Raw genomic sequence first — 19,792 nt, forward strand, 5'->3', positions numbered from 1 at the left:
CCTGGCAAGAGCTCTGCCACTGAGCTGCAGCCCAGCCTCTCTGGGTCTTAGGTCAACTTATCTACAAATGCAGAAATGCTACTGGACTTTGATTAGTCGTGTCCAGTCTGTCCATCAGTTTGGGGAAATTAACATCTCTACTATGCTGAGTCTTCTGACCCATTATTTAAATTCTTTGAATTTATTCTTTAGCATTTTGTGATTTTCAACGAATGGATCCTACATGTGCTTCTTAGATTCATTCCTAGAGCTTCATGGTTTTGAACCTACTGTGAGTCATAGCAATTTTGGAATTTCAGTTTCCAACTGCTCATTACTAGATATGAAAATGCAGCTGGTTTTTGGCCATTGATGTTGTATTCTGCAGCCTTGCTGAACACACCGTTTCGTTCTGTGTTTATTGTCTGAAAATATAAGTGCTTTTCCCTTCCCTTCCACTGGGTGCCCCTTCCTTCCTCTCGACCTGGCACTGCCAGGGCTCCAGTCGGCGCGGGTGGGGCTGGAAGCCCGGGTGTCCTGCCCGGCAACCTCGGGAGCCTTGGGAGCCTCGGGCCTGCTACTGAGCCTGGCCGACTCCTAGGTCCTCCCGGGGCCTCTACTGCTAGTTTCTGGGTGTCTCTTTGAACAGACGTAGAATTCTGTGAGGCGCTCGTTCTCGACTGACAGGGTCACCGTCTCTCTCCTGCACAGCGTGGACGGAGGGATCGCACTGACGGACTGTCACCTAGGCAATGCCTTCTTAATTTGGTGTGAGGCTGATCTCCTGAACTAGAAAGTGACAGTCTGGTGTTGTCCCTGTTCCCTTGCTCTGGGTGTTTGTGGGTCAACCTGACTTCAGCGAGGCCTCTGAGTCTGCTGTCCTCTCTCTTCCTGCCTCCGAGTAACTCCCAGAACCCAGTGCTGAGGGCAGGCGCGGCCCTGGCCCCCTGCCCTGGAGAGAAGTCACTTGTTTTCTAGGGGCTGTGACACTGTGGGATGTGCTTGCTGCTCATCCAAGGTGTACCAGCTTGTGCCCAGCCCCATCAGCAGTCAGAGCCTGGGCGGCCACGGGGCCAGGCGTGCCTCAAGGACTGGCCGGGAGGGACTTGGTGTTGGGCTTTATCTTCTCGCAGCCTGCGTTGATGTCCATGCGTGGGGCAGGCTTGGCCTTGGAACAGGCTCCAGCTTGTATAGTAGGACGGGCTGGGGCCACGGTCCCCCCATGAGCAGCCTCGGGGTGCCCTCTTCAGCAGCCCTGTGGAAGCCGGAGTGCTGTCGAGACCTGCCTCCCGGGTCCACAGCTGTCCCAGTTGCTTTGGAATAATTGAAGTTTTAAACCAATTAGAAATCTAGCAGCAGGCGTGGTCTCTGCCTCCCTCTCCCACATGTCCCTCCAGTCACCGCGGGTTCCATCTCCCAGATGAGAATCGGAGCCCCACTACCTCCCACACTGCGTTGTCCCTTGACTTGTTTTGGCATGGAGACACCTCATGAGGACAGCACCGAGATCCAAGGGACCGTCCAGGAGCCAAGAGCAGGAGCGAGGGACAGCCCCAAGAAGCAGCAGAAGCCCAGGCTCCGCTCTGACCCTGACGCCTGCCTATCGTTCACCTCGAGGTTTTGTGTCATGAGACTTTAAATTAATCCTGAAAATACTCTGGAGACTGAAGCAGGGCCACCTGCAGCCCCTGTGACTGGCCGCCTGGTGGCACGCTGATGGCCTAGATGGTTAGTGTTGGGTGGAAACTTTCTGATGTCCTTCTTTAGCCACATGAGCCCAGTAGCTACCTGAGGGGGTGCTCTCACGGAGGCCTCAGCCCGGGACTCTGTCCAGGGAAGGCTGCAGGACACTGCGGCCTGAGGAGGAGCCCCTCCAGCTGGCGGCTGCCCTCGGAGGGACCCAGAGACCACACACAAGAGCACGCCAGACCACAGCCCCCCACAGGGCTCCCGGGGCGCTGCTGAGGACAGAGGGGTTTAGAGTTGAACCATGTGGCCACGAGCAGGAGGGGCTGCAGTCTCTCTTCAGGGTGTCCTGGTGTACCAGGTGCACAGCTGTGCTGGGCCGTGTCCTGCCCAGGAGTCCCAGTCGACGTCACAGTCCCTGGCAGAATATTTCTGGATGTTGAGATAAACCAGAAACTGGAGAGAGGCCCAGCAGCCTCCTCCAGGGACTCATCCTGACTCCCGAGACTCCTGGGTGGCCCTGCAGGGCAGGTGGCAGGACAGGCTCTGCCAGGGAGAGCATGGTGGGGACACTGGTCCTTCCGCTGCCTCAGCTGTCAGCAGAACCTCTCTGAAGCTCTGAGGCCCTGGGTCCGATGTGCAGCATCCCTGCGCGTTCGCCCTGCCCTCTTCCTACCTGCGTGAGGAAGTCGTTCCGTACAGCAGAGCTGGGACCGCGGCGGCCAGCCTGCAGGACACTCAGGGTCTTCTTCAGAACCTGGTCCTCGACCCCAGTATTCACAGTGGGCTGTGGCGTGGCTCTCGGTGGGCACTTCCCTGGCACGTGCGAGGCCCTGGGTTCCATCCCTAGTACCTCCAAAGAAAAGAAAAGAGCCGGCATTTTTGGCCTGAACTGCTGGATGCCAGCTCTCCAGGACCCAGCCTGAGACGTGCCATGACGTCACCTGGCGTGATCTTCACCTGTGTCGTCAGGGCAGCCACCTGCTTCCAACACCCAGCTGGCCCTGGCCACCACCCGCCACACCCGCCACACAGGCACCAAAGTCTCCTGCTTTGGCTCTTACTCCATGTCCTGCTGCTCATAACTCGGGACCACAGATGGGGTTTGGTTGGGCTCACAGTCTGGTCTGAGGTCACGGTCCCACGTCTGGGGATGGCCTTCATGCTGGCAGAGAACCGGCATGATACAGGGTGTCACCTGGTGAGGGACAGAGAGAGCATGAGATCCAGCCAAACAGGTCCTGGTGGCAGACCCACTCTGGAGGTGACCGCTAACCCACAAGTGGCTAGTCCAGTCACCAGGGGAGAGCCCTAGTCCCTCAAGGGTCCCACCTTGTCCTGCCTCTTGACACCTCACCTCAACCCTGGATTGAAGGCTGAATCTGGCGTCTGGAAAAGTGGTACTGAGATCCGGGCCGCCACAGCAGGGCACAGGACGTGGTGTGTTTTGTTGGGGCTGGTTTGGAAGGAGGGCCGTGGAGCACTGAACGCTGAACTCAAGTAGCCAGAGTGACCGGTCATGGAGGCGAATGTGGAAGTGCCCAGGTGAACCTGAAAGGCTGCACACCGGTCCCCCACCAACGCCTCCTGGGCCAGGCAAGTGCAGACAGACAGAGCAAGAATGCCTGTCGCCCTCTCAGCCCCAAGCCCCACGGGTCCCTCCCACCTGGACCAGGACGTCCCACTTTTCCCTTTTCTAACCTAATTCTAAGACTTGTCCCTCTGCCCTCATCTTCCAATTGTCCCTCCTCCTGTGAAAACATTCTGAATTTTTTAATAAAGAACCTTGAGGGTTCTTCTCATAACATATTCAAACTTTTATTAGCTCCTTCTATGGTAACGTGGCTAAACTGTATTTTTGAACAGATGGTCAGCTGCAGCGAGTCTAACAGCAGGCCCCTGTCTCTCTGGTCTCCTGTCTGGGTCTTCGGGACCATTGTCCACTCCCATTGCTGACGACTGTCCCGGGAGGCAGGGCCGTCACCCAGTACCAAATCCTGGCAAACCCAGCCTGGTGATGCCCTTGTCAGCTAGAGACACACTGGACTGTGGCAGAGGGACCCTCCCTAGGAGGCTTGCTCAGTGGGGTTATTAGAAGTAGAATGTTCATTTTTCACACACTGATGAGCTCGGAGAAAGAGTGACTTCCATGCTTCTAGAGTGGCAGCCCGTTCCTTCATTACCACTCCAGGCCCAAGGGCAAGGGGCCCAGAGAAGCCCCCCAGGCTTACTGTGAGACAGCTGGTGGGATGTAGGTCAGTTGTCTGGGGGGCTCTGGAAGCTCATCCTCTCTGCCATCCCTGCCAGGTCTTGAGACGCTGTATCCCAAGCTTTATTGAGATTTTTGATGTGTATATTCATGTCTTTCATCAAATATGGGGCTTTCCAACCATCGTATCTTCAAATGGATTTTCAAATCTGTGATTTCAGTTTGGTTCCTCTTTGTAATGTGCCTCCTTGTGGATATTCTCTATGTGGCAAGACCGCGTTCTCCTGGTCTCTGTGAGTCCTTGGAGCACATACAGTAGCCTTAAACTCCTCGCATCATAAAGACAACGTCTGGCTTCCCCAGGTGGTTCTGTTTGTTCCCTTTTTGTCGGTGCCTGGGCCGTACTTTCTTGTTGGCTTGTGCACCTTGTAGATTTCTGTGGAGGACTAGATATCTTTAATGTTAAAAGGGGCAACTCGGGCCGGGGTTGTGGCCCAGTGGTTGAGCACTTGCCTCGTGTGTATGAGGCACCACATAAATAAGTAAAATAAAGGTATAAAAATAAGTAAATAAGGGGGCAACTCTGGATTTTGGATCCTCTGTCCTCTCCAGGGTCTATCATTGCTGTGTGTAGTTGTTGTGGATTGTTATCAGGCTTCCTGGACCGCTTTTGTGAAATCTGTGCATGCTGTCGCAGGGGCCACTGGGATTTCCATTTGGTCAGCCAGTGATGTCACAGAGGTTCCCTTACAGGCCAAGTTTCAGCTGTTTCTTGGTGAAGGATCCACCTGGTTGCTATAAACTTTTTTTAATTTCCAGACTTTGGATAGAGTTGGGTACAGTGGGATTTGCCCATTTATTCAGGACTTTGGTGGAGACCTGGTCCTTGCTCTACTCCGCCTTTCTCACTGATATCACTTACATATTGTAACGTGCCTGAGTGTGAAGAGCTTCTTGATATGGTGTCAGGTTCCATCCTGCAGTGCCGCAACTGACCAGTGCAGCCAAACTAGCAGATTCTGGCGAGGGGTGATGGGAGATTAGAAAAAATAAAGAGTCACACACGCAGATCTTGAAGATACAGCTGGGATCTGGTGGAGCACTGCTCTCTGATGGGAAGCAGGTCTAAAGAATTACACCAGCCATCTTTATTATATGTCTCATTAAGCAGATTAAAGACTATGCAAGCATTATTCTTTGTATTCATGAAAGTTACAGAGTTAGCAACAGTTACATTCTACAGTTTCAATGTGCAGTGTTAGGAGCATTGTGCAGCTCTCAAGAAAGTCCACTGTTTAAAGTCACTAATTCTCAGGCAGATTCAGGAGCAGTGGAACTCGTGAACCATTGTGGTTATCTTAGCAGGAAGTTCCTTGTTCCCAGGAGCTGTGTGCCTGAGAGCAAGGTCGAAGCTGATAAGGCTCTAGCAACAGTGTCCCCATGGAGAGCATTGCCATAGCCACCAGGCATCCTACACCTTTGCACAGAAACTTTCCCAGTCACCAAGCATGCCACAGCCATGAAGCCATCAGGGACCCCAATCTCAGACACTGGTCTCCCAATCACTGTCACTGCTCTCCACACTGTCATCAGTGATATCTGGTACCAGCCAGAGAGGATACCAGAGCTCTGTAGGAAACTGCCAGTTGTCGCAGTTTGGTGCAGTATCAAGTAAAGATGTCCAGGATTGCCTGGAACGTCAAGTAAGTCATGTTTCTCTTAGGGCTGCACATCTCAAACAGCAGACTGTGGACTGGGGCTGTGGCTCAGTGGAAGGGCACTTGCCTAGCATGTGTGAGGCACTGGGTTCGAGTCTCAGCACCACACATAAACAAATAAATAAAATAAAGGTCCATCAACAACTAAAAATATATTTTAAAATTTTTTTTTTAAAAATTAACAGCAGATGTGACAGTGCAGATGCGGGCATGGAACTCGTCTTCTACTCAGCTGCAGAGAGACTTGGGGAGACAGAAACGAGCCCTTCTTCTCATGTGCTTTGGAAAAATACAGCTATTCTGCATTTTAAAGGGTTATCTATGTTAACCAGTGATGGGTTTATTATTCTTAAATGAATTAATAGATACTTTTAAAATTTCCCTTTACAGTTCTTCAAATGGGAAATATTGATAGATTTAACTCTTTTAAAGAGCTCCTTTAGTGGGGCAGGGTGCACGCGACTTTAATAGTGCAGAGGAGACAATAGAGTAAAACGTGGAAGGCCCCCTGCGGGAAGATGTGTGACCTCTTTCCTGGTGCTGGGCACTGCACAGGCCACCCCACCCCACAGGGCCACTTCCCGAGGGTGGACAGGGCGGGTAGAGCCACTCGGGCCCAGCGCAGGTCAGGCTGGCTCCAGGCCCCGGAGCTCTGTGCCTTCCCACTGCCATCGAGGTGGTGTGCCTCCCGCTCGCTGTGCCTGAGGCTGAGGGGTGGGGAAGTCCGCCTTCCGCCTTCCCTGCTACTCCATGGCACCTTCAGGGTGACCGCGGTATCCTCTCCGGCTGGTAGCACATGTCACTGATGACAGAAAGCAGAAGCACAGTGGTCCAGATTGGGCAAGGGAGATGCCGTTGCCTGCTGCCTCCCCGAGCCCAGGACCCCTCCCTGAAGTCCACCCTCTTGCTGTTCCCAGGGACGCGGAGGCCTCTGCCTTCCCAGCTGTTCCGGGGGTGGAGAGGAGCTTTCGGCTCCTGCCCTTCCTTGTAGCCCCCTGCCTGTCCTGGTGGCCACAGCAGATTCTAAACACCCAGTTTCCAGATAGGAATCGGGGTCACATTCAAAACGTGTAAATGTGGTGGCAGCTGTGCACGGCTGGGTGTTCTCTCCTGTTCTTCTGAGCACATACCTGTCCCCCGTGCCCACCGCCCGGTCCTCAGAGCCCCAGGAAGACCACTTCCTCCAGGAAGCCCTCACAGTAGCCAGGCCCTCCCGCAAGTCTGTCCTCCACGCCTCCCTCTCTGCACAGCATGGATCCGCAGGTCAACTTCTGGGCCTGCAGGGGCCCAGGGCCTGTGTCTCTGGCCTCGTTGGTATTTTCACAAAGCATCCAGCTCTGGGCTTTGCAACCGGTTGGGCTGGCCCAGATGTCAGCGTGGCCATCCACCCTCGTGCGATTACGTGACCCTCCCGAGCAGCAGATGTGGTGGGGGAGGCGTGTGGGGACGGCGACGCTGGCTTTGCTGACACTTCCTCTGTGGCTGTGTATTAATCTGGTCTGCATGCGCACGTGCAGTGCTGTGTCCGGATGCTGCACCAGGCTGCGGGGCGCGGCTCCGCTGCTCCTGTCCCTCAGGCTCTGGTGCATGTGCTGCAGGAGGTGGCCTCGGCTCTGCTCGCCACTGTGGATGGACCTCCCCTCCTGGGTCAAGCCTCTCTCCCTGAAGTCGGAGGAGCTTGAGTTTGGGTGTTGGCAGAAGGCAGGTCGGGGCTGATGCTAACCATCTGATCTCCTTTTTTTCCTTCCACTTTGTTTTGTTTTGTTTTGTTTCTGCACATTTTCTTTAGCTTGAAATGGCGATTGAAAACCTCCAAAAAAGCGAAGGAATCACACCACACAAAAGCGGCTTACTCAACAGCCATGTAAGTGTGTGTCCGCCTGCGCTCTGCCCGCGTCGCCCGCTCCGCCCGCTCCGCCCGCTCTGCTCGCAGCTCTCCAGACCCTTTAAAAGCAAATAGTGAGGTGACATCTGAAGAGTGCCAGGAGGGGGGGTCAGACCACAATTCCAGCCAAGCCACCTCCCACAGCCAGGGACGTGCGCTGGGGTGTGGCCCGGGGGAGCGCCTGCCTGGCACATGGGAGGCCAGGTTCATCCCAGCACTGCGAAATAGAGGGACCTGGTGGTGGCACGCGGCCTGGGCTTCCCTGGGGCCAGCCACTACTGAGCCTGGAGACTCCAGCAGTGCCTGGAAGGTAAGCCGCAGTGTGCCAGATCAAAAAGGAAATGACCCTAACATAAGCCGCAGAAAGAGGGACAGGAGTGCCGCCGAGACCCTTGGCTCTTGTTCCTGGGGTCAGCTCTTTGCAGAAATGGTGATTGGAGAAAAGTGTAAAGCAAGTTATTCCTGCTGACTTTAGCTCCATGGGCTTTCCTCCTCCGCTGCCCCTGGGGAGGAAACGGACTTCAGGCCAGTCCGGGAGGCCCTGACTGTCCCTGCCTGGGCAGCCGTGTGGCTGGCCAGGCCTGAAGGAGGGGCTGGCTTAGTGCTCCCTGGCAGGACAGTTAGGAGGGAAGCTCCTGTCCCCACAGGGGCCCTCTCAATTTTCTTCAAATGCTCCCGTCAGGTTTGCCCGAAGTGGGAAGGGGGTGTGGCATTTTAGAGCTGGCACCTGCCCCTGAGCTCAGAGCATGCCTCTGGCCGTCGGCCACTGGACAGGATTTTTTCCTGAGAACCCAACTTCGAAGGGAAAAAGGTTTGACCTTTGGTCAAACCCAGTCCTGACCATGACTCAGGACTTCCTTACATCTAGAGAAACGTCCAGAAGCTGGGTCTGTGGGTGGTGCAGGTGTGGCCAGCGGCTCCAGGCAGCCCCCGGAGCATCTCAGAGGCCTGTGACTGTAGGCAAGAGCCATGTGTCCTTCCACCAGGGGCTCAGGCACAAGTAGAAACAGAAAAGGCCCCTGCTCAGCACCCAGCCCCTGCAGGGGGAGTGGAAGGTGGCCCTGGACGATGTCCTGCCTTGGACAGGGCCTAGAGGGAGGAATGCTGAGCGGAAGCTTCAGAAGGGCACAGGCGAGGAGCCGGCAGGCAGCAGCGACCTGCGGGCCTGGAGGAGAGAGCGCTGCGGAGGCGGGATGGGCGTGTGTCGTGGGAGGTTGGCAGGTGGCCAGCAAGCCACACGGCTGCCCAAGCGTCCTGGCTGCTGGGTGACTCTCGGGCTCCCGTGGGAAGACGGGCTGCTTCCCTCCAGCATGGTTCTGAGTTGACTTTCCCGGCAGAGAACTCTGTCCTGGCGGTGCCCCGGTGGGGATCTGCCCTGGGTCCCTTCTTCCGCGGTGGTCCGCAGACGCTGGCTTGGGCAGGAGTGAACAAGCCTGGATCTTGACCTGGCCAGCCAGAGCGCCAGAGGGCAGGGGCAGCTAAGCCGGCCCGTCGACCGCCGGGTCCTCCGCCAGGTCCTCCGCCAGGCCACATGTGCTCACCACGGCCTCCCTGGGCTGCCTGGGCTGGGATGGCTCCTGTGGTGGGCAGTGGCCTTCTAGAAGTGCTCGGGGGTGTCACAGCCCAGCTCCTGGGCAGCCTGGCCTGGGGAGACAGGCCCATGTTCTGGTGGCCTCGCAGCAATCACCCCCTCAAGGATCCTGGCCAGGTCAGGGAGCCTCACCAGTGGCAAGACCTTGCCTGTGTTCTGCTGCCACACGGTGACACCAGTCACCGTCTGCTGTGTGCAGAGTGCTAGCCAGGTCAGTACCGAACAAAGCAGAGGGGAAACACTCTGAGGAGCCCAGCACTGGAGGGCAGAAGATGGGAATTGCGGAGGCCACACCCAGTGACAAGCAGCGTCTCCCAGACCCAGCTGGGCGCCTGGGAGCTGCCCACTCCCCCCACCAGGGGCTGGGACCCAGGAGGCCTGCAGGCCCAGGGAGCTGCCCCCCACAGGAAGAGTCCATCCAGGCAGAACCAAACTGCATGGCACCCCCAAAGGAGGCGGCCCAGGTGGGCCCCACTGGGCAGGGCACGGAACAGGGAGCAACCTTTGTGAAGGGAAGAGGCAAAGGAGGAGGCGCCACTGAGCAGCTGCCGTGAGCCACCACAGCACAGGGAGTGCCAGGCCCCTCCAGGGGCTGTGTCCCCGCGGCCAGCTGACACTGGAACCCCACAGCGAAGCCTTCCCTGTCCAATAAGATGTGCTCTTAGCGTTTCCACACCCCGGGGAAGGTGAGGGCTTTAGATGGGTGGTTCCGATCATTGGGCTTTGGTGTTTTAAATCAACAAACAAATAATCAAAGGTCCTTTAGCTGCCACCTGGTGTCCAGGTGTGGGCTGGCATGATGGCAGCTGTACCCCGCGGGCCGGGCTCTACCGCGCCACGGGGCGCCTGTGGGAGCCGCTGCCCTGCTGTAACACGGGGTGTGTCTGCACGCAGTCCGTGACCCGCGGGTGGCACTGTCGGGCCTGTGGCCTCGCAGCTCGGCCCGGCGGGAGCCCGGTGCAGGAGGACCACTCCCCTCGTGGCCAGGTGTGGACAAGAGAGGGGCCCCACGACCCCCAGGAGAGCACACTCGAGACCTAAGACCTCCCACCAGGCCTGCCCCCCCCCCCCCCCCCCGTCGCCCAGCCGCAGACCAGGCCTGACCCCGTCCCCGGGTCCCAGCTCGGGCAGCGCCCTTGTCCAAAGCCTGCTTCCCGCCAGCGCGACAGGCTCCTGGCAGTGACTCGTGCTCCTGCCGCCCGCTCTGCCACCCGCCGGCTCCCTGACTCCACCCTCACCCGTCTACCCACTGCTCGAACCAGCTCCTGGCACGTCCAGAGCTGGGCCCGGACCCCCCACCGCCACCCTGGTTCCCCGTCCTGCCTCAGGCAGGAACAGTGCCTTCAGGTGCTCAGCCCCTGGCCCCCCACTGCCCTCCTCCCCCACGCCTGCCTCCAGTGCTCTCCAGCCCCCTTCAGGAAGGTCCAGAGTCAGAGCCTCCCCTGAGCCACCGCCACCACCGTCTGCCCCGGCCACTCCCAGCCAGCCTCGCCAGCTCCAGTCCTCTCGCGGCAGCCACCGGGGTCAAAACCCAAGCCCTCCCCACGGTCCACAAGTGCCTGCATGATCCGCCGTCCCCTCCTGGCCTCCTGGCCTCCCTCGCTCCCCCTCCCTCCCTCTACTTTAGTCACTGGGGCTCCTGGCTCCTCCTCCAACGTGCCAGGCTCGCCCTGCCTCAGGGTCTTGGCACAGGCTGTGCCCTTCTCCTAGAATGCTGCTCCCCGCGGCGGCCCACTCACCCTCACGCCCTTTCTTACTGGGTGCTTTCTCAGGGAGCCTTCCTGCCCTCCCCTGCCCTCGCAGCACGTCACACCATCCCTCGTTCTGTACATCTTTCTTGCTTACTGTGGGTCTCGGCCCTAAAATGGCTGCTTCTGGAAGGCAGGGGTGTTGCCTATTTGTTTATGGTCAGCTTGCAGCACCCAGAACAGGGCCTGGCCTGAGTCCACTGGCAGTGGGTAGTCAGTGAGTGGGTGAAAAGGAGGGTGTCCAAAGTTTGATGATCAACACGGCCAGCACTGGGGCTCAGAAAGGCTGCCCAAGCTGTGGCGTGTGGCCCAGCGAGACCTCACTCGGCCAGTCAGGACCAGCCTCGGGCGCGTTCGCCCCATATGTAGTCACGAATGGCAGAGCGACACTTGGGGCAATAGGACTACAGGGCTGTGTGTGCCGTGCAGCCTGGGCACATACCAGGTGTGCCCTCTCCCACATGCACCTGCACGCAGTGGTGTTTGCACGACAAGGAAGTCAAAGGGCACGTCTCTCCAAGCGTGTCCAGTTGGTGAGGAACAGGTGGCTATAGTGGGAACAAGAGCCCTGGAGGACAAGGGGTGGGCTGAGTGCAGGGTGGACGTGAGCCCTGCCTTCCCGTTTTGAAGGAGGGACACCTTTCCACAGGGGCTGTGGCTGCAGAGCCCAGAGCCGCAGGGCGAGCTTAGTGCTCGGGGTTCTCCATAAAAAGCAGCGTTTAGCCTTTGGCCAAGCGGCGAGCACCACGGGCCAGCAGGGCTCCACGAGTATGTGCCCTTGGAAAGCGTTCTCCACGTCCCGTTGATGTGGACATAGCACAGCCCAGAGCGACCACAGAGTACCCAGAATCTGCAAGGCCATCTGTCCAGCCCTGTCCGCTCCTGAGCATGCCAAGTCACCTGAGGCCAGGAGGGGGACCTCTGCGGCGGGCGAGGCAGGCACAGTCAGGAGGATGAGCTCACGTGGGCTCTTGCAGGGCCCGACGGGGGTGCTGGATGCTGGTGCCCAGCTCCTGACCTGCAGCCTGTGCCCTGGAGCCGCTCACAGTCCCCCAGGTGTAGCCAGGCGGAGTCTGTAAGTGGTCAGAGCACAGCCTGGCCTGCCCGCCAGGAGGCCACCAGACAGAAGAGAGAGGGCCGTCACTCGTTTTGGAGAACAGCCCACCCTGCCAAGGCGGAGCTGCCTCTGCCTGCTCCGCGCCCCCAGAGACTTGTCGAGACAACCACACACCCTTTGACATCAGCACCCACAGTGACCCCAGCAGGGGGCTCTGCCCTTAATTTACGTGTCGGGGGTGATGGGCAGAGACTCCTCTTGCCAAGCCTCTCCTCTGATGTGTGAAGCAGTTGTGTCCAGCTGGCACGAGCCTGGCGTCCCCTAGGCCAGCGTGCAGTGCCCTCCAGACGGCCCCCATGACACCTGCTCCCCAGGAGCTGAGAAGCCGGATCCCCATTCGGCTCCTGCCCGACTGGCTGACGTGTTCAGCCTCAGGACATTGGACTGCTGGACCTGGCTCCCGCCACCCCAGAGAACGACCTGAGAGTGCATCTTAGCTCCCCACCGTGGGGTGACACGGAGGAACTGTCCCTGGCCTCAGTACCCAGATGCTGTCTGCTGGCCCTGTCCCCTTTCTGTTCAGGCACCCCTGTTTTTATTTTTGGGGTTTTTTTTGGGGGGTACCAGGGTTTGAACTCAGGGCACTCAGCCACTGAGCCGCATCCCCAGCCCTATTTTTTATTTTATTTAGAGTCAGGGTCTCACTGAGTTGCTTAGCGCCTTGATTTTGCTGAGGCTGGCTTTGAACTCATGATCCTCCTTCCTTGTTGGCCTCCCGAGCTGCTGGGGTCACAGGTGTGGCCACTGCCCAGCCAGGCAACCCATCCTCATTCCTCCAGGTGATCTGTGTTGTCTGTCATTCTCAGATGTCTTCAGAGTCCTGGGGGACAAACAGGGACACCCATCTCATCCCTGCCCTGGGGATTGCGTGCCCAGGGGAGACGCGCAGTCAACAAGCGCAGGCCAAATCTGGACAGGAAGCGAGGTGGAGATCCCAGGGGCTCCAGGCCCTGGGAGACCAGGGGAGGCGGATGAGAGCACATTTACACCGCCGCTGCTTCTGGCCACGCAGGCAACATCTGGTGGCCTGAGGGAAGTGGCTTCCACGCTGGCCACCCTCCCATCCCTGCGTGTGCTGCCTCCTCCCTGGAGGGGACACGGGGGTGGGGAGTGCAGGTGTGGTCACTGTGGCCGCCTTGGTGTGCAGAGCAGGCTGTGCCCTGAGAGGTAAGAGGGCAGAGCCTCAGAGGTTCAGTTGGACTTGCTTGGACAGTGTGGCCCTGTCCTAAGATCACATGGAGTGACAGGGCTCAGGGACATGAGAGGCCCTGGCCAGAGAGACTCTGGGACAAAGACAGGCGCCTGCCACCGATGGTGTCAGCAGAGGGCGGGCAGGGGAGTGGGGAGGCCAGCAGTCAGCACAGGGCTGTGGAAGTGAAGCCCAAGGAGGTCAGGAAGACGCTCTCCTCCTAGGCCCTTCCTGCTGCCCCAGCTCACAGGCCTCAGCCCTTGACCGCCACCTGTCCTCCACCTCCCTTCCTTGGATGAGGGCCTGGGTCCCTCCTCCCCAGGGCCACAGCACCCACACTGGACACATGAGATGGACAGCTGCTAATTAGTCACCAGTGGTCACAGCCAGGGAAGGGGACATTGCAGACCACAGAAGGCCACACGGGGATCCACATCCAGCTGTGGGAGGCAGGCCTGTGGGGACAGCAAGGAGAGATGGCCCCCGGTTCCCACGGAGGAAGCCGTGGACTTGGGTGGACAGCTCTGCAGCTGGCAGGGAACCGAAACCCAAGGCTCCAGGATGAGCAGGGCTTGCCCGAGGGTCCCTTCAGGAAGGAGGCTGCTGACCTGCAGAGCGCGTGGCAGCAGAGAGGCCCGGAAGCCTCTGCGTTTGCCCCTGCGTTTGCATAGGGCCTGGGGCCTCTGGGGCAGGACTGGCCACCCTCCTGCCCTGCTTCCAGCGCAGAGGCCCAGGCTCCCCGTCCCCCAGAGAGCCTGCGCTTGGCCCAGTCTGGCCACTTCTTGGCGGCTGCCTTTCTGTTGAGGCCTCTGCTCCGTCTGCTGAATCTCCGACGTCTTCCCCACCTGCAGGGAGCGGGGGGCAGCCCCAGGGACGGAGAAGGGAGGACCTCGAGGGGGCAGGTGGGCAGGGGCAAGGCAGGCAGCGCAGAGCGCAGGGGAGACGCCACCATGGGTCCTGCAGGTCAGCAGTGCGTGGCGCGGGGGGCTGGGAGGCAGCACTGCCCTCCCCAGGCGGGGTGGCCGGGGCCCTGAGGTCCCCGAGGGCGGCTGGGACAGGCCTGGCTCAAGGCCTCCTCCCCCTCACAGCTCCGTCCTTGCGCCTTGGCTTTGGCTCGCTGGCCTCTGGGCAGTGTCAGGACACTTGGTGAGGCGGCTGCTGTGTGGGGTCCCTTCAGGAAGGAGGCTGCTGACCGGCAGAGTCGAGTGGGAGGGGACGCACTGAGCCCCTGCGCCTGCCCAGAGGCAGCAAAGCTCTGGGGCTGGCCCTTCCCCTCCTGGCTTGACCTTGGCCCTAGCAGCGCCCTCAGCTTCTGCCCTGTGGGGTCTTGCACAGACGGAGCTGGAGTGACCGTGCTCCATGCAGGCCGGGTGTGGGGCCTCATGGGTCCTCTCCATCGGGGTCTTGTCCCCGTGTGCCCCAGGTGCAGGCTCCGCCCCACCTGCCCGCGCTCTGCCTGGCGTCCTGTGCGCTGAGGGCGCGTGGTGGGGCTGTGTGGTGGAGCATGCCACCGTGAGGCTTCATCTCTTTCTGGGTCACATGCCATCGCGACGCGGGGCTGGCCGAGCAGGGGACGAATGGACGAAGGAGAACTGAGCCCTGGCAGCCAGGGTGGCTTGGGCCCTGGCGGTTTCTGGGAAAGGGAGAGCAGGCCCTTCAGTCCCAAGTCCACGTGGCACTGGGTCCTGGGTTCTGAAGAGCCACGTGTCTCTCTCCAGCTCCAGTGGCTGCTGGACAATTACGAGACGGCCGAGGGCGTGAGCCTGCCCAGGAGCTCCCTGTACAGCCACTACCTGCGGCACTGCCAGGAGCACAAGCTGGACCCCGTGAACGCCGCGTCCTTCGGGAAGCTGATCCGCTCCGTGTTCATGGGGCTGCGGACCCGGCGGCTGGGGACCAGGTGGGTCGCGGGAGCCCAGGCCACCGGTGTCTGACCACCCACATCCTCCCCTCTTCCTTTTTCTGGAAATGGGCTTCTTGGCACCTGGGAGGGGGAGTCTCCTGCAGAGGTGCCCTGACCTACAGCCCCGTCGGGTGAACTTGGAGCCATGGCCCCATTTTTCCCTTTAGAAGCCAGTGATGGACTTGAGGTTTTCTCTCTGTTTGAAATTTCTCATAATCGCAAGTTTTTATTTTTGCTGTTGGAGGCAGCCCCGGGTTATCTGCCCTCCTGGATGCTTGCCCACCTCCCATGTCCTCTCCCGGGCCAGCAGCGGCCGTGGAATACCACAGGCAGTGGGCTCGTCCCCCAGCCGGGCAGCTCCCCTTACCAGCAGAGAAGGCCGCCCGGCCAGGTCCAAGCCAGTGGCCTGGAGCATCCGTAAGGTGACCCTGTGGCAAGCCAGGCTTGGCATCTGCCACGACACTGACAGAAATGGCGTTAGGGCCTTCGCCTACTCAAAGCGTCAGCAGCACGGCGGCAGTGGGCCCGAGAGAGCAGAGCAGAGGCCACCGGGGAAGGACAGGCCCCAGGCCTCGGGGTCACGGCCAGCTCTGCCTGTCTCCACCCAGCTGAGCACACATCTCTTCTAGAAAGTGCCAGGGTGCCTGTCCCCAGCCTCGGGAGCGTGGCTTCAGGAGCCACAAAGTCTGCACGGCTCCACCTGTTGGCCAATTCTAGGTCCCGTGCAGCTCTCTTGTCCCCTTAACAAAATTATTTAAAGCCCTCAGGTCATCATTTTTCCCATAACGAACCTCGGTGACGCTTCTCTGCCATGAGAGTAACCAAGGGTGGGAGGAGTCGTTAATGATGACGGTCCCCAGGGGGCGTGGGGGTTAGACAGGCTGGCCTGGTTTGCTCGCTGCAGGACTTCTCAGAGCCTTTATTATACTAAAAAAGAGGGGACTTGCCACAAGGGGCCAGGGTGAGAATGCGCCATGAACGTTACTCACACGGGTTAGAAAACGCAGAGGGCCGTGAGGAGCCACCTTTAGATTGAGGTGTGCGGGGACTGAGCCCGGGCTGTCTGCTCCAGGGGCAACTCCAAGTACCACTACTATGGCATCCGCCTGAAGCCAGACTCCCCGCTGAACCGGCTGCAGGAGGACACGCAGTACATGGCCATGCGGCAGCAGCCCCTGCACCAGAAGCCCAGGTGGGTGATGTCCCCAAGCTGAGGGGGTCAGGCTGGGTCCCCCTGGAGAGCTAGGAGGGCAGTTTCCTGAAGGTGACATTTGTGGGCCAGGGGCTTCTGTTGACCACCCTGCTCTAGTATCCAGGGCACCAGGACTCGCAGCTCTGCCCAGTGCGTGAGGCCAGCAGCCTCCAGCAGCCAGGGGTCTCCAGCCCCTAACTTTCCCTTACATTCAGTGGGAGTAGAGAGAGTTCCCACCGCTGTCCCCCACAGCCCCCACTGACGGCCTGCTCTGACGCGTCGTGGTCACTGGGCCCGCAGTCCGCATCAGGCTCATCTGCTGTGCTGTGTCCAGCCACACGTCTCCACCATGACAGCCTCAGAGGGGCGTCACGGCCTCCCCGCCCTGGGTGTCCCCTCCTCTCCCACCCCTGGCAACCACCGATCCTCTCACGGTCTCCAACATTTAGCCTTTCCCAGAGTCTCGGAGTCAGAGTCACACATCTTCACTTTCTCAAGCTTAAGGGGAAACGGCGCAGCAAACCCGTCAGGGTGCCCGGAGAAGGGGGCCTCCCGGCCTCCCCGCGGCTCCTGGGGGCTGGGACGGCCAGTCGTTTCTGGAATGGTCTCTCCTCTGTGTGTCACACACTTCGCCAGCCTTTAAGGCAAACCCTTCACCGCGCAGGCCTGCCGGCTCTGGTGACGCTGCCAGGCAGCGGGTGGTGGTGCGGCCACAGACAGGAGGCAGACTCCACCCAGGGCCTTCGTTTCTGAGCCCTGGTCTAGGGCTGCTGTCCAGCGCCCCCCACACAGGCCAGGAGCACCGAGTCGCACAGGAGCGGCTCCAGAACAGAGCCCTGGCCCATCCTGTCCTTTCTGCCCACACAAGGGACCCTGTCCCTTCCTTGGTTCAGCTTTGGCCCCTGGCAGACACCTGCCACTCTGGGAAGTGTCGTTTCAGGAGCAGCTCTCGTGGGGCAGGGTTACGGACTTGCATTGGGGCAGCCACAGCCTGCACCAGGTGGTCCCCCACACCCAATTGGCACTTTGTCCTCCCCCATGAGGCCTGCCCCACTGCCCACTGCCCAGTGGGAACAGGTACAGCCAGCTCTGGCACTGCCTGCTCTGCACGGTGTCTGGGGAGCCCTCCCTCCTCAGGTCCTGACCCTGGGTGAGCTGCCTGGACAGGCCACCCCTGCCCTCTGGCTCCACCCTTCCTTGAGGCCACAGGATAGCAGCTGGGAGAGTGCAGGTACCCACCCAGAGACGGGAGGGAGTGTGCACACCCAGCCCGAGTGTCACCAGCAGTCAGTGGGCACACTGGCCATCCACTCAGTGGAGCTCGAGTCTGCCTTAGGAAGGAAGGGCACCGACCCCACTCCAGCTCAGATGGACCCGAGGACATGAGCCAGACACAGTGCACGCTGCAGGGTCCATCCGGAGGTCCCTGGAGCCTCGGATCCACAGAAAGAGGAAGCGGCAGGGTGGGAGCGGGGGCTGGAGGGGATGGGAGTCGGGTGGGTAATGGCTGCCCAGCCTTGTGGGCACTTAGAAATGGCTAAGGGGGAGTTTTTGTCTGTGACTTGACAACGTGGTTAAAAATCGTGCACATACACCCAGACTGAATCCTGCTCAGCCCCCTGCTCCTTGGGCCTTCCCAGGTACCGGCCAGCGCAGAAGACGGACAGCCTGGGGGACGGCAGCTCCCATAGCAGCCTGCACAGCACGCCGGAGCAGGCCATGGCCGCGCAGAGCCAGCACCACCAGCAGTACATAGGTAGGCGCAGGCGCAGAGCCAGCACCACCAGCAGTACATAGGTAGGCGCAGGCGCGGGGTCCTGCTGCCGGGCACGCGCACTCGAGGGCGCGCTGCCCACGGCACGGCTCGCTTTCCTCGTGATCCTGCTCAGTCAATGGGAAGCCCAGGAGAACTCCCAGGCCGGCTTCCCGGGGTTTTAAAGTGATCCGCTTTGCCAAAATAATTAATTCATGCATTAAGTGACCATCAGAAAAATGAGTTGATAAAAGAAAGTGTTGTCCAGAACCTGAGCTGGGCTGGGGACAGAGCTGGGTGGGCCGAGTGCTCGCCCCCACAAGGCCCTGGGTTCGATCCAAGGGCCACAAAAATAAATAAATAAATAACAGCCTGCGCTCAGGGGGCGGCAGCTCCGGCCACCGCTGGCTTTTCTTCCCGGCTCCCCTGGAGCCTCTGGCCTCTCGGGCAGGGCGGACGTGCCCTCCCTCCTGGGCCTGCCGCCTGGACTCCCACCCCCGGGAGGCCTGCGGGCATCCCTGTCAGACTCTGGAGACCCTCGAGGCTTGTATTTTTTCAAGTCTGGACAGACCCTTCTAGGCTGGTTCCTAGAAGGACCTGCTGGTGCCTGGCCTGTGCCCAGGAGGTCACAGTGGGGCCACAGAGACTGGTCTCCCCACATGCGCTGCCCTGGCTGGCTCTGTGGGTGTCCATGGGCTCCCCACTCCTGCGCCACAGCTCTGAGAATCGAGGTTTCGAGAGCTTGCTGTGTGCTCGGCTCGCTCTGGATCAGCTTACTTAACATCTCTGGGTGTGACAGTATTGTCCCCATTTTGTACTCAAGAAAACTAAAAATTACAAAAGTCACCAACTGCATGCAGGAGCCCGGATGCCTGCCCAGGAGCATCCCCGGCACATGGGCTTCTCGACTGCGCGTTGCCCACTTCCTAAGGGCCGGTTCTGACCTCCTGTTCCTCCCAGACGTCTCCCACGTCTTCCCGGAGTTCCCAGCCCCCGACCTGGGCGGCATGCTGCTGCAGGAGAGCATCACACCGCACGACGTCAAGGCCCTGCAGCTGGTGTACAGACGGCACTGTGAGGTGACAGTGATGGCCCTGGCCCCGGCCCCATGGACCCGCGCCCCAGTCCTTCCCTGGAGTGGCTGCAGCCTCAGGTCCCCTCCAGGCATGGCACGAGGGGACAGGAGGCCTGAGTCCCCCTGCCTCCCCTCTCCCGTGGTCATGGCTGCTCACTGCGTGTTCCCAGGACACAGGGGATTCGTGCTTTCACGCGTGCATCCAACTGACCAGCCGCTGTCCCTCCCAGGCCACCTTGGGCGTCGTCATGAACCTGCAGTTCCACTACATTGAGAAGCTGTGGCTCTCCTTCTGGAACGCGAAAGCCTGCTCCAGCGAGGGCCCCACCTCCCTGCCTGCCAGGTGACACCCCCCACCAACCACAGGCGGCCACCCCTGCCCAGTCCACAGGCCCACCAGGGTTAACTTGCAGACTGTTGTTTGCTGATGGCCACAGGTGACCCACAAATGTCCAGCTCCCTGAGAATGGGGTCTCAGGCACCTTCTCTTTTATACTTCCTGTTGTTGAATTTTGACCCTTTTCAAATCAGACTGTTTAATAGAGGTGGCCATGACTCAATCCCACATAGAGGTGACCTTGACCCACTGCTGCAGTGAGATAAGTCACATGGGCCACAGACAGAGGAGGGGACACTGTGGATCCTGGGGAAGACCCAGAGGTGCTCCATGGTGGCCTCCAGCATCACGTTTGAGGGTGGGGCAGAGCTGCAGGGCCCGGGAGCAAGCCCACAGAGGCCTGTCCCCAC

General features: G+C 59.7%; 1 protein-coding gene across 2 annotated transcripts in view; it reads left to right on the forward strand.

The window, feature by feature from the left end:
- Positions 1 to 19,792, forward strand: part of Rfx2 (regulatory factor X2) — an 82,499-nt gene that overhangs the window by 53,505 nt on the left and 9,202 nt on the right. The window contains exons 6-11 of one of the 2 annotated variants that reach the window (XM_071610406.1): positions 7,382 to 7,456; positions 14,841 to 15,022; positions 16,098 to 16,217; positions 17,858 to 17,973; positions 18,931 to 19,049; positions 19,276 to 19,388. In XM_071610406.1, the coding sequence (XP_071466507.1) occupies positions 7,382 to 7,456; positions 14,841 to 15,022; positions 16,098 to 16,217; positions 17,858 to 17,973; positions 18,931 to 19,049; positions 19,276 to 19,388 (725 nt within the window). The remainder of the gene's footprint in view (positions 1 to 7,381; positions 7,457 to 14,840; positions 15,023 to 16,097; positions 16,218 to 17,857; positions 17,974 to 18,930; positions 19,050 to 19,275; positions 19,389 to 19,792) is intronic. The other variant, XM_071610410.1, reaches the window with a different exon arrangement.

This window comes from Marmota flaviventris, chromosome 1, assembly GCF_047511675.1.
Source record: "Marmota flaviventris isolate mMarFla1 chromosome 1, mMarFla1.hap1, whole genome shotgun sequence".
Taxonomy (NCBI): Eukaryota; Metazoa; Chordata; class Mammalia; order Rodentia; family Sciuridae; genus Marmota; species Marmota flaviventris.